General features: G+C 35.9%; 4 protein-coding genes across 10 annotated transcripts in view; 2 read left to right on the top strand and 2 right to left on the bottom strand.

Annotated features, from left to right (window-relative positions):
• Positions 1-1,087: 1,087 nt before the first annotated feature.
• LOC129580271 (bleomycin hydrolase) lies at positions 1,088-6,716 on the bottom strand. Of its 2 annotated transcripts, XM_055470535.1 has the most exons (10): positions 6,417-6,716; positions 6,021-6,353; positions 5,784-5,936; positions 5,587-5,700; positions 2,970-3,226; positions 2,737-2,883; positions 2,090-2,667; positions 1,851-2,007; positions 1,739-1,781; positions 1,088-1,669 (listed from the first exon to the last, which is right to left on the bottom strand). In XM_055470535.1, the coding sequence occupies exons 1-10, from the start codon at positions 6,502-6,504 to the stop codon at positions 1,491-1,493; spliced, it is 2,049 nt and encodes a 682-aa protein (XP_055326510.1). In that variant the 5' UTR covers positions 6,505-6,716; the 3' UTR covers positions 1,088-1,490. The 2 variants fall into 2 exon arrangements, with proteins under 2 accessions (XP_055326510.1, XP_055326511.1); XM_055470536.1 differs by lacking the exons at positions 5,587-5,700; positions 5,784-5,936; positions 6,021-6,353; positions 6,417-6,716 and adding an exon at positions 4,782-5,406.
• A 69-nt stretch (positions 6,717-6,785) lies between these two features.
• Positions 6,786-8,489, top strand: LOC129580273 (uncharacterized). Of its 2 annotated transcripts, none has more exons than XM_055470539.1 (4): positions 6,786-7,150; positions 7,292-7,432; positions 7,516-7,617; positions 7,725-8,489. In XM_055470539.1, exons 2-4 carry the CDS (start codon positions 7,304-7,306, stop codon positions 8,001-8,003), a joined length of 510 nt encoding a protein of 169 aa, XP_055326514.1. In that variant the 5' UTR covers positions 6,786-7,150; positions 7,292-7,303; the 3' UTR covers positions 8,004-8,489. The 2 variants fall into 2 exon arrangements, with proteins under 2 accessions (XP_055326514.1, XP_055326515.1); XM_055470540.1 differs by having other exon boundaries at positions 6,788-7,192; positions 7,725-8,485.
• A 38-nt stretch (positions 8,490-8,527) lies between these two features.
• Positions 8,528-9,987, bottom strand: LOC129580272 (surfeit locus protein 6 homolog). Its single transcript, XM_055470538.1, has 4 exons — positions 9,740-9,987; positions 9,226-9,681; positions 9,006-9,160; positions 8,528-8,928 (listed from the first exon to the last, which is right to left on the bottom strand). Exons 1-4 carry the CDS (start codon positions 9,867-9,869, stop codon positions 8,707-8,709), a joined length of 963 nt encoding a protein of 320 aa, XP_055326513.1. The 5' UTR covers positions 9,870-9,987; the 3' UTR covers positions 8,528-8,706.
• Positions 9,988-11,548: 1,561 nt separating this feature from the next.
• LOC129580236 (uro-adherence factor A-like) overlaps positions 11,549-18,092 on the top strand; it is a 47,163-nt gene continuing 40,619 nt past the window's right edge. For 3 of the 5 annotated variants that reach the window (XM_055470502.1, XM_055470493.1, XM_055470472.1), the window contains exon 1: positions 11,549-12,234. The gene's annotated coding sequence lies outside the window, so the exon portion shown is untranslated. The remainder of the gene's footprint in view (positions 12,235-18,092) is intronic. The other 2 variants (XM_055470479.1, XM_055470485.1) reach the window with 1 other exon arrangement.

The following is an 18,092-nucleotide window of genomic DNA, read 5'->3' as shown; positions in this document are numbered from 1 at the left end:
TTGCCATGGGAATGAATATTTCAATGCTTTGTTAAACGTGTTTTACCGGCAAATATATTTATCTCACTTTATGCTCGCATCTCTCGGAATCGGCTTCAAGTGTTTATATATACATCAATTGAGCCAGGGTTGGATCGCAACGTTTTTCTTATTATTCGATTTTTATCTTTCACGGTTGCTAATCCATTTTCTCGGTGCATTTTTCCGTTGTTGCTGCGGTTGTTTTTCTAAAACGTTATACTGAGCAAACGGTTGCGATGAATAACATGAAACTTAATTTGCCGTTTTTGTCGAAACGTTTGCATTGGCAATTGAATTGAAAAAGTGCCAGCTTCCATAAATGCTTCCGCTTCCATTTATCTCATATACATCAAGAGTGATTCGAGAGAGTCAACAGAATCATGATAAGAGGAAATGAGGAATAAAACTGTAACAAAAACTGTATTCACTCAATCAAGCCACAATGGACACAGAGAATATATACAAAGAGTGTTATGGATCTAAAGCTGGGCTGGATTTTGTTTGCCGTGTATTTGTTTAGCTTTTTAGTTGAAAATTCGTATTGTGCACGAAGGGAAAATAATTACTGTGTGAATAATAGAGCTGAAGATAATCAACTGTTATTTATCTCCCCGTTTTTTCTGTAAGAATGGTAATATTTTGCTCAGTGAATCCGCAAGCATCGCTCGTACGCAAAACACTTGCAAATGATTTCTCATTCACATATTTTCCGCCGCAGTGTTTTCACTTACCGTCATGAATCCGGGTCCAATGTTTTTCTTTTATGGGGGAATGCATAGTTTGCAAATAGGCCTACTCCAGTGAATCCAACAATTGTGGTGAAAATTTTGTCCATAAAGTAGATGCTCAATGCTCACTGCACATTTTTTTTTCTACCGTCTCGCAATGGTTTCCCTTTTCCAAATGAATGTTTTTATGAATATCTCCTTTGTGTCTTATCGCATCACAGCGTAATGATACTCGTCTAAAATCACAACGCCTGACTATGCCTACGTTCAACTCTCGAATTGTCGTAAACCAACCAGCGTCAATGCATCTCTTTGTTTTTAAAGTAAACTCAACTGAATCATATAGGAATTTACCAGGAATTTTTATTCATCAGAAATATTTAAGATGGCATGATTTTTTTTTCCATTTTGTGTTTTTTTTCACACTTCACACTCCAGTTTAATGACTTTATCAACTAAGAAAAAAAAATGAAAGTCTACGCAGAAACAAAGTGGTTGAATTGTTTTGGAAAATATCGAAATCTCTATAAAAAGAATATGTTTGTATATGGTATTAGTTTTGCGTTTTTCATCTTCATACGTTGTTGTGAGGAAGCATTTCTGCTGGAATATTTGCGGTGCATGCACTCACATCTATACACTGTCACAGTTACTGCTTATTATGTATATTATTAACACGTTAGAAAAGAAATTGAACGGAAATACAAATAAAAAATTAAAATCATAAATTGCGTAATCCACTTAAGAATTGTTGGCTAGAGTTCCCATTGGATCCCATGCCGGAAGAACTATTGGTGTTTGACCGAATACATCTAACACATCCTTTGGTACGATGCTCTTATCGACGACAATTTCGAACACGAATTCCTTGAACCATTCGGACGACATTATCAGGTAGCCTTTCTCACCTCGATCCTCACCTACAAAAATCACACAACATTCCATTAGACTTTTCACAGTTTACACAAGTGAGATTCAATTCGATTTACCCCAAGAATTTTCGACGCGGAATTTTGTAGCTTTTCCATCCTCCTGTGAAAAGAAAATGAATTTTATAATTATATATCAATTGACGAAGAAAATTTTGCGCTATCAACTTACGCCACATGATACAGCGGTGAATGTCATCGCGTGTGTCATCATTGATTCGCCATAGATCATTCGATCGGCCTTCGATAGTGTTATCTGGATGTCAACACCGAACAGCAGTTTAAAGTCGTGCACAGTTAAATCTTCAATTCCTTGCTTTGCTGCAAACCTTTATAGAAAAAAGTTCCCATTTCGTTACATATAGAAATTTCATGTATTTTCTAAAAACTAAGAATGGACGTTTGACATACCGTTTGCTCACTTCACAACCAAACCAAACGGGTTCGGTGTTTTTGAGCGAATTGGCAACCAATTCCATGAGCAATTCCACCGGTTGATTGTTGTACAGAACGGGTCGTCCGCCAACCATATTGCCCAGATATTCGACGGTATATGCCTGACCATAGGTGTTTGATGGACGTGGATCGGTAACAATGCACACTTTATCGTCAACATCAAAGTATGGTTTCACGTATTTTTCATAAAAATCAATCGGTCGGATTGCTTTGATACAGTGATAGCTTTTGCTCTTATCATAGTATTCCCATGTGAATGTTTCATCTGGAATGCCCAAGCAAATGCCAACGATTCGATAAATTTCGCCCATTTGTTCGTTGAGCTTTGCTCGTACATCATCCTCAGAGCTGCCAGCCGCAACCAAATCACGCAAAATCTTAGCATATTCACGCAGTTTACTTTTCAAAATGGCATTCATACGCACTGAGGCCTCCGAACAGTATGTTTCTGGGTAGCATTTCTTCGGCATGAGACCATGCTTCTTGATCAAATTAACAAACATATCCCATTGCCCACCATCACATGTTGGATCCTAATGGAAAAACGTCAAACATTTTGCATAATGAAACATTTCAACAAGGATGACTTCATTTTTACTCACATTCAACAGGAATGAAACCAATCGGCCAGTGACCTCTTCGCCTTTGGCAGCCGTTTCAATGATATTGTTCAAAAAGTAATGGCATCGTTCAATTTTATCCCAGTAGAAGAGGTAGGTTTGCGAAAATTCAAATTCATCCAGATTGTACTGCGAAAAGAGAATTTCATTGTTATGCTCCAGATACGAAAAAAAAGATCGGTGATACTGTTTTTTTTCTATTAATTTTCACTTACATTCTTCATGAACGGGATTCGAATGCTGTTCAATGCGGCAAACAACCAACAGCGTCCGGAATTCTTTTGATTGGTCAACGGTTTACCTTCCGATTCCACTTTGTAAGTGAAAACGTGTTGAGTGTTTTCCAGAACCTTACGTGATAATGCCGCTTCAAATGGATCGATGCGAGAGCACACATTTTGTGCTAGCACATTCTTCTCACATTTGTAGAAATCCTTACGCCATTTTCGAAACGTCTCGTCAGTCAATGGAACTGTAAATGGGGAACCAACAAAAATAAAACAAAAATAACATTGTGTTAAACAACAGTCTATTCAGCTGAAACACTGGTGTATTGAACATGAAACACGAGTATAGAGGATAAGAGAAGTGATGTGGTTTTTATGTTTGCCGCGAAATGTGATTATATAAATACGGCGAATCCAAAATAAGAGATCGAAAGTAAACGATTACAAGCAACAAAAATGTTGTACTTTTTTTTTAAATTACAAATTATGAAATAAAGAAAACGTTTATCTCAAATCACTTGGTTATTAATTGTGTTTGCTTGGCTGTGATAAATGCACTAAGTGAATTCGAAAACGATAGCAATAATAAGCGCGCACATAAAGTGAAATTATAAACTAAGTCGAGAGCACGAAACTGCATCGTCAGTGATGTCATTCGAGCACAAACGGAACGGAATAACGGCTGTTTACTTTGTACACCCGTGTGGATTAGTCAGTGTTTAAAACATGCGTTCGTGTTTTTTTTAGTGGAATTACACTGTTTTCATTTTCTCTGTATTATGAAATGAACTTGATACTTTGATATGGTACCATATTTTGTGTTCCCACACACACCAAAGAATCAATTACAAAACAATCGGCCAACAGAACAATTTCAATTACAATAAGTTCTTCTCTTTTTTTTCTAGTAGAAATGTGAAGTACAACAAAGAGTCGAATGAAAATTCAATGTCACTCTGATAATAACTAATGGATCGCTGGCACACAATGAATAATTTTCATGTTAAAAATGTTTTGACTACCGATAACGGGACACTCCCATATTGATAACACCTTTCATTTGTTGTGATTTTTATTTTATTTTTTACACAGTGAAAAACTAGTGCCGCATTGAAATATTCAAATTCGATGTTAAGTCGCGAAAGTGAATATGCATTCGGAAAGAAAAGAGATGAAGAATGAAGTGAAGATAAACGGAACGTAGCAAAAGCAACAACGTAAAGGCGATTAAATTTCATCGCTTTTAATTTCTCTAAATTGGTATTGTGCATACAGTGTGTTGATGCACACGGAACGCCTACCCAGATTTGTGAATAATCAGCGTTGCAACTTAACTCTGAATATGATACACAATAAACTCTTTCATTCTCCCTCTCTCTCTCTTACTCTCAACGCAACGCACACAAAACGATGGAACAAACAAAATTTTCGTATTCCGTTCATTTCACAGCGTCATAAGAATTATATTGATTTCAAAACGATTTTTTTTCTCTTCCTTTCGTGCGGCCGAATACGCGTTGACTTTGTAACATGTAAATTGAACTGAAAATGAACGAGGCGTTTCTTTTGTGTCTCTCGTCAAAACGCTTAGAGTTGAGTTGAAAAAAAAAACATTTGGCGTTTCGAAATAGAAATTTTTTTCCGAATTTGGTTCAACTTCACTTTCTCCGTTCTGGTTTTTTTTCTCTATTCGAAATAATAATATACGAAATGTATGTATCGGGACCACAAAGAAACAGTTTTGTTAGCTGTAAATTTGTGGAAAATTTTTTAAGAACTATAAAGAAGCCATTTGATTACCTGAACTCATTTTTCTGGTTGCAACTCTTGTAACTATCGTTCCAATTTGTTGCATATAATTTTTAACACTTCGTCTGGAGACGACTACTTTTACTTTCTCGCGCGACACAGAAGTAAGCAAACTCGTATCGCTTTTTGTTCGCTCTTTCTCTCTCTCTCTCTCTCTCTCTCTCTCTATCCTTTGAACGAACGAATTTAGGGAAAAACACACAAATAACAACGATGAAAAGCGATATTGGAGTCACACGAAATCAACCAATAAATAGGGAAATAAAACGGCTGTTGGCCCTAGTGATAATCAAACAACGAACCGTACACTCGAAAAATAAGCGATGTCTTTTTTAAAACAAACTAATCGAAATGGGATTCGACGTGTAGATTCCGTTTGCAGACAGAATGAAAATGAAATAAACAAGAATCGAATATGGGCGACTGTGCACAGTTAGCGTGAATGTACGAATGATGAAATGTCATCTGTTTTGTTTCTCTTATGGCTCTTGCGTACAAATTTTTTTTTATTTATATTTTCTTTGCGGCTATGCACGCATCATGGAGCTGTCTCGCTCTAGCACTAAGTTGGAACAATCGCCTTGTTTCTTATTGCACACTCGTTTCACTCTGCAGAAACGAAAAGTCATCGTCGTTACACATTGACAATGCGTTACATAACGCATGCCAACGCAACGCGTATGGTTTTGTAATCAAAATGCATTAAGTCCAGTCATGTTGACGTTTCTAAGCGTTTTGAACGTTGATATTTATGCCGAAACTTGAAAATTACGGAGAAAAAGAGGAATTGAATTACCTTTGTAATATTTATCGTCTTCCACATCCAGTAGCTCATATTGTACTTCTTGCAATTCTAACTCATGCAACTCGTTCTGTTTGATACTCTCGTGGGAAATGTCTTGAATGTTTTCTGAAAATGGAATTTTCGACAATTAGCTCTCAATTCGAATGTATTTTTGTTACACACACACACACACACACACACACACTCACCTTCTGTTTCGTCAACGTCAGTTTTTTGTCTTTTAATCTTGTGTTTAGTGTGAATTTCCTTCAAATAACCATATTTATCACCGCCACATTTCGATAAATTAATTTCTTTCGATTTTCTTTTGTTGGGTGGCGAATGCATGCTTGCATTTAGAACTAGAAGAAAAGTTTCACGAAAATATTTAAAATGACGATGAAATACAAAATATTTTATGCAATGAATTTTCCAATTTTATTTACCTTTTAAGTTGTTTTCGTCAACCAGAGGATCATTTTCAGTTAACACTAGTTCAAAGTGTTCTTCCGTGTTATCTACGGCTACAGGTACATAAATGATTCCAGCCGTGGGAGCTAATTCATGGCTTTCATCCGATTTGATAGTCGTCTTTGTTGATGTCTCAAGATGAAGTGTAGGCACAGCAGTGTTAAGAAGCCGGCGACATCCTCCATTCAAACAATCTTGATCGAAATGACGACGACAAATACGATATCTCTTATGCACGGACATCGGATCCATTTTCTGGATACGAGGATTTTTACAAGCTTCAAGCCATTTCTGAAATCTGCTCACGTCTGAAATATTCAGAGCCATGCAATTAGAAATTATCATTAAATTCAACTTAGTTCACTACAAACCTTTCGTCGGATGTGGAAACAAGTGATAGGTGGTCTCTTTTGAAGCAGACGCACCTTCGTTCGAACATCCAACAATACAACATGACATTTTAACTTCTTTTCAACTAAAAAAAAATCGGATTTAAGAAAAATAAAAGCGTTTAAAGAAAAAACTGCCGACCACCGATCTGCTAAGGTCAAATGGTACCGATGAAAATTGTTGAATATTTAATTTTGTAAACAACAATGTGTTAGGATATGTGTTTGGCTAAAGAGATTCCAATACAAACAATCATTTATGATTTTGACATATGTCAAAATTGAAATCAACGGAAATTGGTTGCGTATGCGACCAACAGAGGCGCAAACTGTCCAAAATCCTGGGAATGTTGTTTTTTTTCATTGGAGATTCTCTATTTTTACAAGTCAAACGATTTGAAATTCATATTTCGAGTTGAGATTTGTCTTTTTTTCATATTTTTTACATTTTTTCCACAGCTCATCATATTCCGTGTGAATTTTGGCTATATCATCGGCAATGTCCAATACACTCACTTGCACCAATGCGATTTAAAAAATATTGTTCTAGCAATAAATACGCATTTAGAATGAAACGTCATGCGCGAAAAACGTTATTTACATACAAAACTTCCATTGACATTCAGTCTCCTGCAGTAGAAATACTGCAGATAATTTACAAAGAACATTTAACGTAGACGAAGCAAAGGGTTTGGGCACGGAATTTTTTTTAAAACGTAAGTGATTCGAAACGGGAAAGACAGCAATCTCGCACACCGGTGAGAACAAATATGGGATAAAAATTATTTGGCCAATGTTGAGCTTGCTTTTTCAAATGAACGCTTTAACGATGGACTTTTTTTTTCGATTAATTGCAGGGCGTAAGCACAATGGCTGAAGGAACCTATGAGTATGAGTGCAATCGAGCTGAATTGCTCGGAATCGATCCACCAAATCGAGTTGACTGGGAAGAGGCGGAACGTGTACGCAGAGAGAATAAACAGGCTGAAGAATTGACAGTATAATGAAATTAATAATTTTATTTGAAATTTCTCTAAAAAATTAAAACGATTCAAATTATCAACTCTGTAAATTTTTGCAGGAAATTGATATTCAAAATGAGAGAACAAATGAGGGTACTAGTAAAATGGATGAGATAACAAATATTTTATCCATCACTCAAATGCGACTCAACAAGTTCAAGGTGAGAGAGAGAGAGAGAGAGAGAGAGAGCTAGTCTCTTGGAATTAATTGCAGGCAAAATGGGGACAATGTTTATTCAGTTGGATTTACTTGGATATTTATTTTTAGAAAGCGTGTGGTAGTTTGACAAATTTATTGAAGATAAAAGGAGGTGATGGCGCTGAAGGATCCGATGCAACAGGTGATGAAGGTGAGTCTAATGCTGAAACAAGCAGCCAATCTGCAAATGTAGCTTCAGACGGATCTGCACCGACTCCCGCACAACCGGATTTGCAGCAAAAGATGTCCAGTGGCATGGATAAACTTGATGCATTGTTAACAAAAACTGAAAACGCTCAATACTCCATGGGACACCAAACCAAGCAAATGAAATCATTTCTGAAATAAATCAATCACCCCTCCCCCCCCTTTTTTTTAAATGTCAACTCATTTGAGAACATCGAATACAATGTTCCTGCATTTTTCTTGGCCAAGTGTGGATTAAATCGCTTAAGTTTGACTATTTGATTAGAAATTAAGTTGAATGTTGAAGACACCAATTTGAAATCTTTCTTCTATATTCACTTCGAATGAGATACATACGTTTATGATGAAACTGTGAGATTGTAATGCTTCCGATTGCTAACGCTGCTATTTTTGTGACAAGAAAAACAAACTTAAAAATATTTTCTTCATATACACTTAAATTACAACAAATTTCCATTTGAGCATTTATTTTATGAATGTCTTATATCTATTTAAAACTATACTGTAGCAGTAGTTGTTGATGTTGAATGTTGTGCAAAGCATTATATAAAAAAGCAATAAATCACCAATCTAAGTGATTCTCTATCAATAAAACATTTTAGCCATAAACTATTTAAAAAAAAAAAACATCGGCCTTTTTATTTCCGAATGAAAACACGCCCGGGTTGTGTAATTAAAATATAAAATTTATTGAATTCAGTCATGCGAACTGGCGACACTTTGGTGTGTGTCTGTGCTCCCATTGACAGCATGTACAAAATTAATAAATGCGATATTTCATTCGAACGTATTGTAGAAATTAGTTTAAATTTTGATTGTAAAACAACAAAAAGTTTATTTTCCTCTAGTAACCAGCTATGATGCGTCCACGTTTGGCCGCCTTTTTCAACTTGTGCTTCTTCTTTTCGTCTTTCTTTTTGTTGATATTCTCTTCACGTTTCTTCGCCTTGCCTTCTTTCTTCTCTTCCAGTTTCTTTTCACGTTCCTTCCACTGTTCTTTCGACTTCTTTTTGTCCACTTTCTTTCGGTGGAGTGTCTTGTGCAGCAGGCTGACATTGTCTTTCACCTGAGGAGACAAATGAATTGATATCATATAGTGGTTTGAATCTTTTGCAAATAAAAATTGTTGAATGATTTCCATACCTTTTTTCCTTCGGTTTTGTCAAATGCCTTCTGCCAGGCAATGCTTTTCTTCAATTCCTCAGCCTTATCCACCTCACCTTGTAACACCAACTCATTGATTTGTTCCTTCTCCTTTTTCAGTTTCTTCAACAGTAGCTTCGGATCTTTGATTGTTTCTGAAATGAATCGAATCGTTTTGATGAATAACGAGAAAACTTCGAACAAATTCTTTAGCTCTTACTATCTTTCTTCGTTTTCTTGGCTCTGCTGGCCTGTGCTGCAAACTCAAACTTTGAAAACACCATTTTTCCCTCTTCATTAAACACTTTAGCTGGTTTGATGTCCGGTTTGATGTCTGGCTTCACATCAACTCCGTTGCTGTCCGCCTCAGCAAATGAGGTGTTTGCACTCTTTCCCTCTTTGATTTTTTCATTTTTAATGGATTTCGCCACGCTGATCAATTTTTTCTTCAGTTCCTTCGATTTCTTTAGCTTCTTTTGCCTCTTCTTTTCGATGGCTCGGGCCGATGGTTTGGTCTTTTTACTTTGCATTTTATTACGAATGATTTCTAAACGCTGTTCTAGGTCCACCGACGACTGACCATCTTCCGTTGATTTCTTTGATTTGCGTGCATTCGGTTTGAGTTTACCAACTTTTTCCATCGTTTTCAATAGGTATTGATCATCGATTGTTTTATCTGCGGAAAATATTACAAATTCAATGGTTTCGCCGTAGAAGTTTACGATTTCATTTACCTTCAATAGAATCTGGCACTTCGAAGCTGTCGAATAATGTTGAAATGAATTCATTTTCAAATTCCAGTATTCGACGAACTTGCTGCTTGTCAAACTTTTGCAACAGTTTTTTATCCATTTTCATTTGCATTCTGTTTCAAGCTAAATCTAAAGAAAAAAAAACGAAAATTAATGTACACTTCACGCGGAGTTTGTTTTGTAGCACATGTGTTTTGCAATGCTCTGTGAAAGGCAGTGTGTCACATGAAATGTCAGTACTCGCTGATTAGCAAATGGTTACGGCTCCGCACACTGACAGAATGATGTCGCCACGTGTAAATTTTAGTAGATTTCAATTTCTGTTTTATTTCCTAACAAAAGAAGATTAATATTTTTGTTTATTTAGAGGAAATAAAAAATATGGAAAGAAAAAAACAACGGAATATTTTGCAATAAAGCAGCAAAAGTCAACAGTTTATTTGATAGAAATCAATCTTACTTGTTATTAAACAATAAGCTAAGAAATTACGACGAATTACACGGAATTTGGAAAAAACTTAAATTGTTTCATTCAACTTCAACGATTTTATGCGAATATGAATACAGAGAAAATCAGAAAATTCCATGAATGACCATCAAATCATAAAGGAATATCGACAAATCATTCCATTTCATGGAAAGAGGCATTTTTTCTGCTAGCTTGATGCATACATACGCAACAGCGCCCAAATGTATGTAAAAATTGGCTCGAACGTTTTTCTAGAGCACTAAAAGTGCGTATCTCATTCTAAATGATTTAATTTGTATTTACAGACTTGTTGTTTATTTTACGTTTCTTAACTTAACTTACTCACACTACTACAAAAGGTCCCTCTTTTGGTTTGTAAAAAAGTAATGATACTAATTAGTAGTTCATAAGAAATTTATTACAAAGAAAGCAGAAAAGAGAGAAAAAAAGAAGACAGAATAGGGAGCGAAGTACACAGAACACACAGGATGCAAAAAACTGTATCGAAGCGAATCAGACGGTCACGATATCTGAAGACGGTTGCGTAGATGAGTCATACGATGTGCACACGTATAAAATTGAATGTTAATCCAAGGCGAGACCAAATTTTTTATGTAGGGTGATGAATATCGGATGCGCTTGTTTTTTTTTCCTGCACATTCATCGTCTGCATGAATAAGATCGAGGGGTTTTTATGCAAAAGAAAATAGAATACCTGCACTGGACGCAGCGAATAGGCTGCGAGCAACACGTGAAACAACACCAAAACGAATAACCAACAATATAATAACACATTGGCCGCATATTATTTGGTATGCATAATGATTTTTGGTCTGTTGTTGCGTTCACAGTTCAATTCCGATTCCAGACCATACCAAACAATAATAATTCAACGGAGAGTCGGGCATTTGAGTATGCTTGCCAAGCGATTCGATAAGTATAAATTTATGTTTCATCTCTCATCACACGGAATGGAAGACGAAGACGATGAAGAAATTTCAAAGTGCATTGAATGTTGTCTGAATGCAAAGGTGAACATCGCACGCACCATTAACACATACCTGCTTGTGATCAAGACGATCCATATAAACATTGATGCATCGTCGATATGCTGCTGTGGTTCATCATTCACACACATACGCATACAAGTACAAGCACCATCCGGCATATTTCACTCCGGTGTGTAGCAATCGACCTGTTGTGTGCGGTGTGCCGTCAAAATTCAAAATGTAAACACACATACACACAGGTAGAATGCGCGATCGCGTCAACGTTGCGCTGTGAACGGACTCAAGCGGCGCTCATTATCGTTGACTTGAGTCAGTTGAGTTTTGAACTCGCTTGTGTTCAGGTGTTGATTGAATCTGCTGTTAACGATTTCAATTTTGTTTCCATTTCAAATTGACTTATATGAAAATTCGTTAAATTCAATACGTTTGCGCAAGCAACCTACCACTTCCGCCACACTCTGTGAAAGGACTTGATTTATTCGATTTTCAAGCTTATATTTCAATTTACAATCACAACAAGGACAACTTCATCTTGCTGAACATTTGTGGACATTTTTGTTTTTCGTTCCGTTTCTGTGACAATCAATTGAATGCAAATTTTTGGAATTTATCCGTATTTTGTGACGATTGATTTAGTGGAAGTGGCGTTTTCGAAGGCCATTGTAATGATACAACAGCATTGACTCCAAAGTGGAAATATAAAACAATTCACATGATCAACGATTTGAATTCCAGAAAATTAGCAAGTTGACAGTAACAAAAAAAAAGTGAAAGGATTTATTAGTGTGTGTGGACAAATTCTGCGATCGAAGAAACAAAAAACAAACTCATCTGAATCCACAGAGAAAAAAATAACTCGTTTTTATCACATTATCAACATTTCACCGCCTGACCGGACTAAGTGTGACATTTCAGTTGATCATCTATTAACACATATTCTTGTGCTACGCCAATCAATTGATTTTAACCTGATTTTATCGGTGGAATTAACTAAAAAGGTAATTTTTTTTTGGAAATAATTCTTTAAACAATTTAGAATATTAGGAAATACATTATAAATTACCTCTTGAAGAGAATATTAAAATGAAAGTGTCCATATAATCCTGTGGCCAATAGCCATGCATCAGAGGAAGTGTTACAACCAACCATTTCACTATATCAAAAATTGCGTGCTTAATTGCGTTCGCTTAATATTCATTAACTTTAAATATGAATAGGTAACCGAATCGATTCATCGAAGTGGGCAGAGCTCATTGGGTGAGCATATTGGTTACATGATCATCAGTCAAACTTATTTTTTATTCGGCTGCATGATAAGTAACGGCCTGAATATGTTACGCTCATCGACATTTCCACTAATTCCACCACGAAAATGCGGAATTATCAACAAAAGAAGAAGAAGAAAAAATCAATCGATTTTTTTGGCATTGCGCAAAATGATTGAAAGTTTGAATGCGAAAAAGTGTTATCACAACAGCAGCGAAAGCACAAAATGTCGGTCGGTTGCGCTTAATGAATTTTTAATTTTTTTTTCTTGTTGTTTCATTCAATTTCTATATCGTCTGCCGCCTCGTCTTGTTAGCTTCTCTCTGACTCCAACGAGTTTTATTGGAGTGCTACTGAAACACCAACATGCAAGATCATACAAAATGAATGAATTTATGTAGGTTAAATATCGCATAAATCATTTTTTTTTCTTTTCTGCCTTCCGAATGATCTCAAATCATATAAATCGCGCACTCTGCTCACATTATTCGATAGTGTGATTGAGCAATTATGCAAATTCAAATTCATTGAATGCAGCTCATTCGCCCAATGTTATTATTTAATCATTTGTTTCTATTCGCATTTAATTTTTTCGGTTATTCCAAATATATCTATCTGATATCTATTTTCAATTTAAAAATTATGCCCAATGAAATGGGCCAAGTGGAGAAGGGAATTCTGCGAAGCAAACAAAAAAACAACAACACAGACAAATTGTTGGAGTATATTTAACAAGCGCTGACGGAAAAGATCATAAAAATTAATAATTTCCACCGATAATTTCAAACCATGCGTACGGTGAACAGGTCGTTTAATGGACGACGCACTTAAATTGATTATTTATTGCCGAGTTGTTTGCAGTGCATCTTTAATAACTTTTTTCTTCTTCTTTTCTTCTGCATTAAAAATCGATAAGTGATAACATTTTCAATATCTGGACGGTGTCAGCAATTGCCATTCAGCGCAAAAATGTAAGCAATGCGTTGTTTTAAACTTTCGAAAAATTTCTTTTACGGTTTTCCTTTCTTTGCTCATCGACATGTTTTTGAGTTGTGTAAAACAGCTTCTGCAAACAGCACAATAAATGTCTACATTTCAGCCAGTTTTTCCTTTATTTGTATGCGAACGCGAAAGTGTTTATCATTTTGCTCCAATGTATTGATTACAGAAAAATAAAATATAAATAAAAAATGAGTAAAGAGTGCGTCTGTTCCGAATCATGCCCCGTAAAAAACAAACCAGTTGCCAGAAAAATGCTTCAGCCGCCATTCTTACTCGGCTCCGAAGAAGTGTAACGCGATACTGAAGATATGCTAATATCGTTCGATGATAGAGCTGCACAGTGCACACACACACACACACACCGCTCATGACCGTAAACAGTGCAACGAGAGTTGTCGAACACAAAATGATACGACTTCTTTCTTCCAGTGTGAAATTGAAATGATATCGCATTTATCAAAAAGTGAAACAAATGCAAGTGGATGGATGCGAATTACAACTTTCCTTAACACAACGCAACGCCAGGCCATAAAACTTCAACGGTTTCGTTTAATACAGTTGTTTTTCGATTCGCTTTAATTTCTTAATCGTTGTTTCAACGTGATATAACACACTGAACCGGGTTTGTACTGGGAGAGTGCAAGCGATCTTCACGTTTAATGAAGAGATCGCTTTGCGTATAAACCAACGTGACTTTCGCCTCCGCTCATTTTTCTCTCTCTGTTCGTAAAGTAAGTAAAAAAAAGGACGACTTCACTTTCATTGTAACGAGAATACGTAGCATTTTTATTTGGGACAAAAACTCCCATTTAACCTACTCGATGGCATTTGTTATGGCAAAAATTTATGTCGTTTTACCACATTCACCATGGTTGCAAATCGACAAATGATGGCAAACGAAGTCACCCATTGCAGACGGATGTCGGTTTCAGTGTGTGTCTTTTTTCTTTTGCACTGCACCTGTGTCTCTTCTGTTCGCCACAAACAGCTGAATGCGAAATAATTTTCGACATTTTTCTCCTACGGCTGGTTTCTTATTTCAATGATTTCCACTTGGGAAGACCCAGAGTGAGATGATATGTTTCCTGACTTTTAGTACGCTCACAAATCACATGACGCTTCTCTTCTTCCACAATTAACATTTCACCAGGTTTTATGACCCACTCTAACTAAACCTCAACCAGTTTCTATTTCAATGCAAATGAAAAATATATTATTTTTCACGTGATCTTCTTATGGATTTCAATGTGATTTTTACCATCGTTTTTTTTTTCATTGAATTCAAAACCAAACAAATATATTTCATTGGTTTTTCACACTTTTGCTCATGAACTTCTACCACCATCACCATTCAACACCATATTTAGATTAATTCCATCTCTGAAAAAATGGATTCCTTCTTTTTCAATTCTTAAATGCGGCGGAATAACTTTTTGCTTTATGTTCAAAAGATAAAATTTAACTTTTAAGCGGTAAAATTTATGAATGTTCAAAAAAAAAAATATTGAGTACAAGAAATACAACAGAAACATGAAAAACGATTTGTTAAACAAGCAAACATATAAGTAGGCAAGCGACAACACCGCCATTGAATTGATTGTGCACGTTGTCATTTTTCACATGTTTTTCCAAAGGGAATTTTTAATTTCACAACCGTCCGCATTGGATCTGATCGTTTTGCATAATTCTTCTATTGAAATTCATATTTATAGATATGAGTGCCGGGTATGGTATGAGCTACGAGAAATTTTGCTCACGTACGTACAAACACATTGCTTGAGTCAACACACCCGAACGAACGTCGAGGCAAGCATTCAGATCATGATAAGTGAAAAAGTAAAAAGTCAAATTCAATATTTATTCAGTGCGATTGGCGATCTTTTGCTAGTGTGATGCAGAAAATGGTTGATTCAGTCCATTTTTATTGATTTTGCATACATACTTCGACGATGAAAAACTTTCGTTCGGTAGCATTTTCTCTATGCTTATCACTAATCAATCGAGGAAATCTCGTGCATAAAATTGAATCTGTGCAACGTTCAATTAGATTTGACAATGTATTTGTTTGTTGCGAGTGCACACAATGCTTTGATTATGTTTCACTGCATTGGAATTAAATGTCAATTTGCCTTCTCTTCGCCTTCAAGAATAGGCACAAATATGAGCCACACCAATGAATCACACCGTTTTGATTGTTTTGCCAATTCTTCAACAGAAAATGAAAGGTGTAGTGTTTGCTGTTGCTTCTCATTAGGCTGCATAATACTTTACAATACAGAGACAGAATACAAAGTGCTTGGCATCGCCATCTCATAATGCCAATATAGTTTAGCATCATGCTGGAATGCTGCTTCAAACCAATATATATTTATATATTCTTCTTGAATAATAACAATATTATTGAAAGTGATTCAAGGTAAAATTAAACGCTGCGCATGAGCCTCTTCACTTCGCGCTGCCGCAGACGAAATAAAGACAACGACAGAATATTGGCAATCGTTAAGCCAAACACACACACACACACATCTCAAAGACTTATTGAAAGTTTAAATTGGATTTTTCTTCGTCAGTGCGATGATTTACACTCAGAAATAACAAATAAAATACCATCGCATTAATAAAAAACCATTAATATTGATGGTATTTGGTGTGTGTGTGTGTGTGTGTGCACTGTGCATATATTTCCATTTCCATAGGAGTGTGTGACACATAGAAGCATCAGTTTCAGGTTGATGTTGAAACTAATAAATACAAAATGTTTCACAAAGAATTTATTGACAAAGCCCAAGCAACAAGCAAACGACAGAGAAAAAAAAGAAAAACCAAATTGACGCTAGATCATTGTGGCATTGCACAACTGTTCTTTCTTGCTTTCGACTTGGGTGGAATCGTGAATTGAATACGGTTTTATCAGATGCACAAAGAAAACCGGGAGACCATTTTAATAAATTACCATTAAAATTGGGAACATCCATGCAAAAGTCGTGATATTTTGCATATTATAATTTATAACAACGATGGCGACGACGACTTCGAATAAAAAAAATGAATACAAATTCAATTTAAATTCGAGAAAAATATCTAACGACATTCGCACCACAGGTAATAACCGACTTCTTCGGATGTATTGATCAATTCCCGCAGCTTCGAAGTTTTTGTGTAGAATATGCTCTTTTTTATGAAACATAAAATATGATAGCATAAAGAATCGATGCCTGAAGATCGAAACGAATTTCGATTAAGATGCTCTGAAAAATGGTTTTAAAATCGTCTTAATGTTTACCATTTCTTTGGCCTGATTCATGTTCGCTTTGTTAGTCAATGATTTTGTGTTTATTTCCAAAATGAGTTCCTGTTTTTCAGCATCTCGCCAATGGCATTGGCGGTTATCCTAATCACATTGTAAATTCAGTCGACTTGAAACAACGACGCACAAGCATCATTCGGTTCGTCGCTTGAATCATTTGTTTCGTCCATTAAGTAGGGACTAGCCATTCATCAAAAATTGTTAGCGGAACTAATACGGATGATCTCTTTAACATTTTCACTTAATGTTGCATCGCATTAGAATATACATGTTTATTTACATCTAGATTAGATTTATTTCAACCTTAAATTTTTTTTTGGATGTATTTGTATTTGTTTGATGTGTAACAAAATTAGTCTTTTTTTCTTTAAATAAAAAGACGTATATTTTGAAATGTCGTCAACGGGGCAAACCAGTCGTGGCTTTAATAGGTTAAAATGTGGTCACATGATTTATCGTTGCCGCTCATATGACTATTACACTTGCTGCACAGATCAAGAAAGACTCGTAATGTCGAAAAATGCAGCATTTTTGCGAGTCAGGTTTTTAATAAATATTTATCAGCAGAAAAAAAAACGACATTCGCTAACGTAAGAGTGAATTGTCAGTCTGTGAATTTCTCAAAACGTAAATAAACAGAAGATAAGAAACGAAATGCGTGGAAAAATTCCAGAATCGATTTCGGTGCACAAAAACCAGAAACAAAAATCCAACCGATTCGATTCCAGTTCCAAGTGAAAACAGCTCTCAGCGTATATTATCGAAGCATACGTATATATATATGTATGCAGTGTAGGGAAAAATATCCGAAATAGATTATCGAAAACGCGAAATGTTCGAAACCAATTCCAATGCCTTGATAAATTTGGCTGTGGTGGTTGTCGTTCGTGTTGTAGAAATCAAACTGGTTTTTCGTACTTTACGTGTCGTTTTTTGTTTGTTTCGTGTGTCTTTCTTTAGTCGGTGGTCTCTCCGCCGTAAACAAGTCCAACTGCACATTCCATCGCCACACATATCAGCATCGCCGTCTATCTGTATCGAAAACCCATTGGACACACGTATCACACACTCTCTCACTCACGTAACACACACAAACGGCGAACGAATTCGTTGTTCCAATTCGGCCAAAGCGAATTGTTCATCGTGTGGCAAAGTAGATTTGCATAAAATTTGTATAACGCATAACCAAAAAGAGATAAACTAGATGGAATTAGCATCATAGAGCACATGCTCACCATAACACTCCAATTTTGGAGTTTGAATCGATTTTTTTTCTGTTCA

This window comes from Sitodiplosis mosellana, unplaced genomic scaffold (genome assembly GCF_009176505.1).
Source record: "Sitodiplosis mosellana isolate CC-2019 unplaced genomic scaffold, AAFC_SMos_1.0 Smas_scaffold_1, whole genome shotgun sequence".
Taxonomy (NCBI): domain Eukaryota; kingdom Metazoa; phylum Arthropoda; class Insecta; order Diptera; family Cecidomyiidae; genus Sitodiplosis; species Sitodiplosis mosellana.
Note: the sequence above shows the minus strand (reverse complement) of the source record. Positions and strands in the feature narration are given on the sequence as shown.

Coding starts and splice junctions, on each gene's coding strand:
- LOC129580271 (XM_055470535.1), bottom strand. CDS start 6,504: ATGTCATGTTGTATTGTTGGATGTTCGAACGAAGGTGCGTCTGCTTCA. Junction 5,937..6,020: donor TGACGAAAACAACTTAAAAG/GTAAATAAAATT, acceptor CTTTTCTTCTAG/TTCTAAATGCAAGCATGCAT. Junction 5,701..5,783: donor TGACGTTGACGAAACAGAAG/GTGAGTGTGTGT, acceptor TTCCATTTTCAG/AAAACATTCAAGACATTTCC.
- LOC129580273 (XM_055470539.1), top strand. CDS start 7,304: ATGGCTGAAGGAACCTATGAGTATGAGTGCAATCGAGCTGAATTGCTC. Junction 7,433..7,515: donor AACAGGCTGAAGAATTGACA/GTATAATGAAAT, acceptor AAATTTTTGCAG/GAAATTGATATTCAAAATGA. Junction 7,618..7,724: donor TGCGACTCAACAAGTTCAAG/GTGAGAGAGAGA, acceptor ATTTATTTTTAG/AAAGCGTGTGGTAGTTTGAC.
- LOC129580272 (XM_055470538.1), bottom strand. CDS start 9,869: ATGCAAATGAAAATGGATAAAAAACTGTTGCAAAAGTTTGACAAGCAG. Junction 9,682..9,739: donor AGTGCCAGATTCTATTGAAG/GTAAATGAAATC, acceptor TATTTTCCGCAG/ATAAAACAATCGATGATCAA. Junction 8,929..9,005: donor ACAAAACCGAAGGAAAAAAG/GTATGGAAATCA, acceptor TTGTCTCCTCAG/GTGAAAGACAATGTCAGCCT.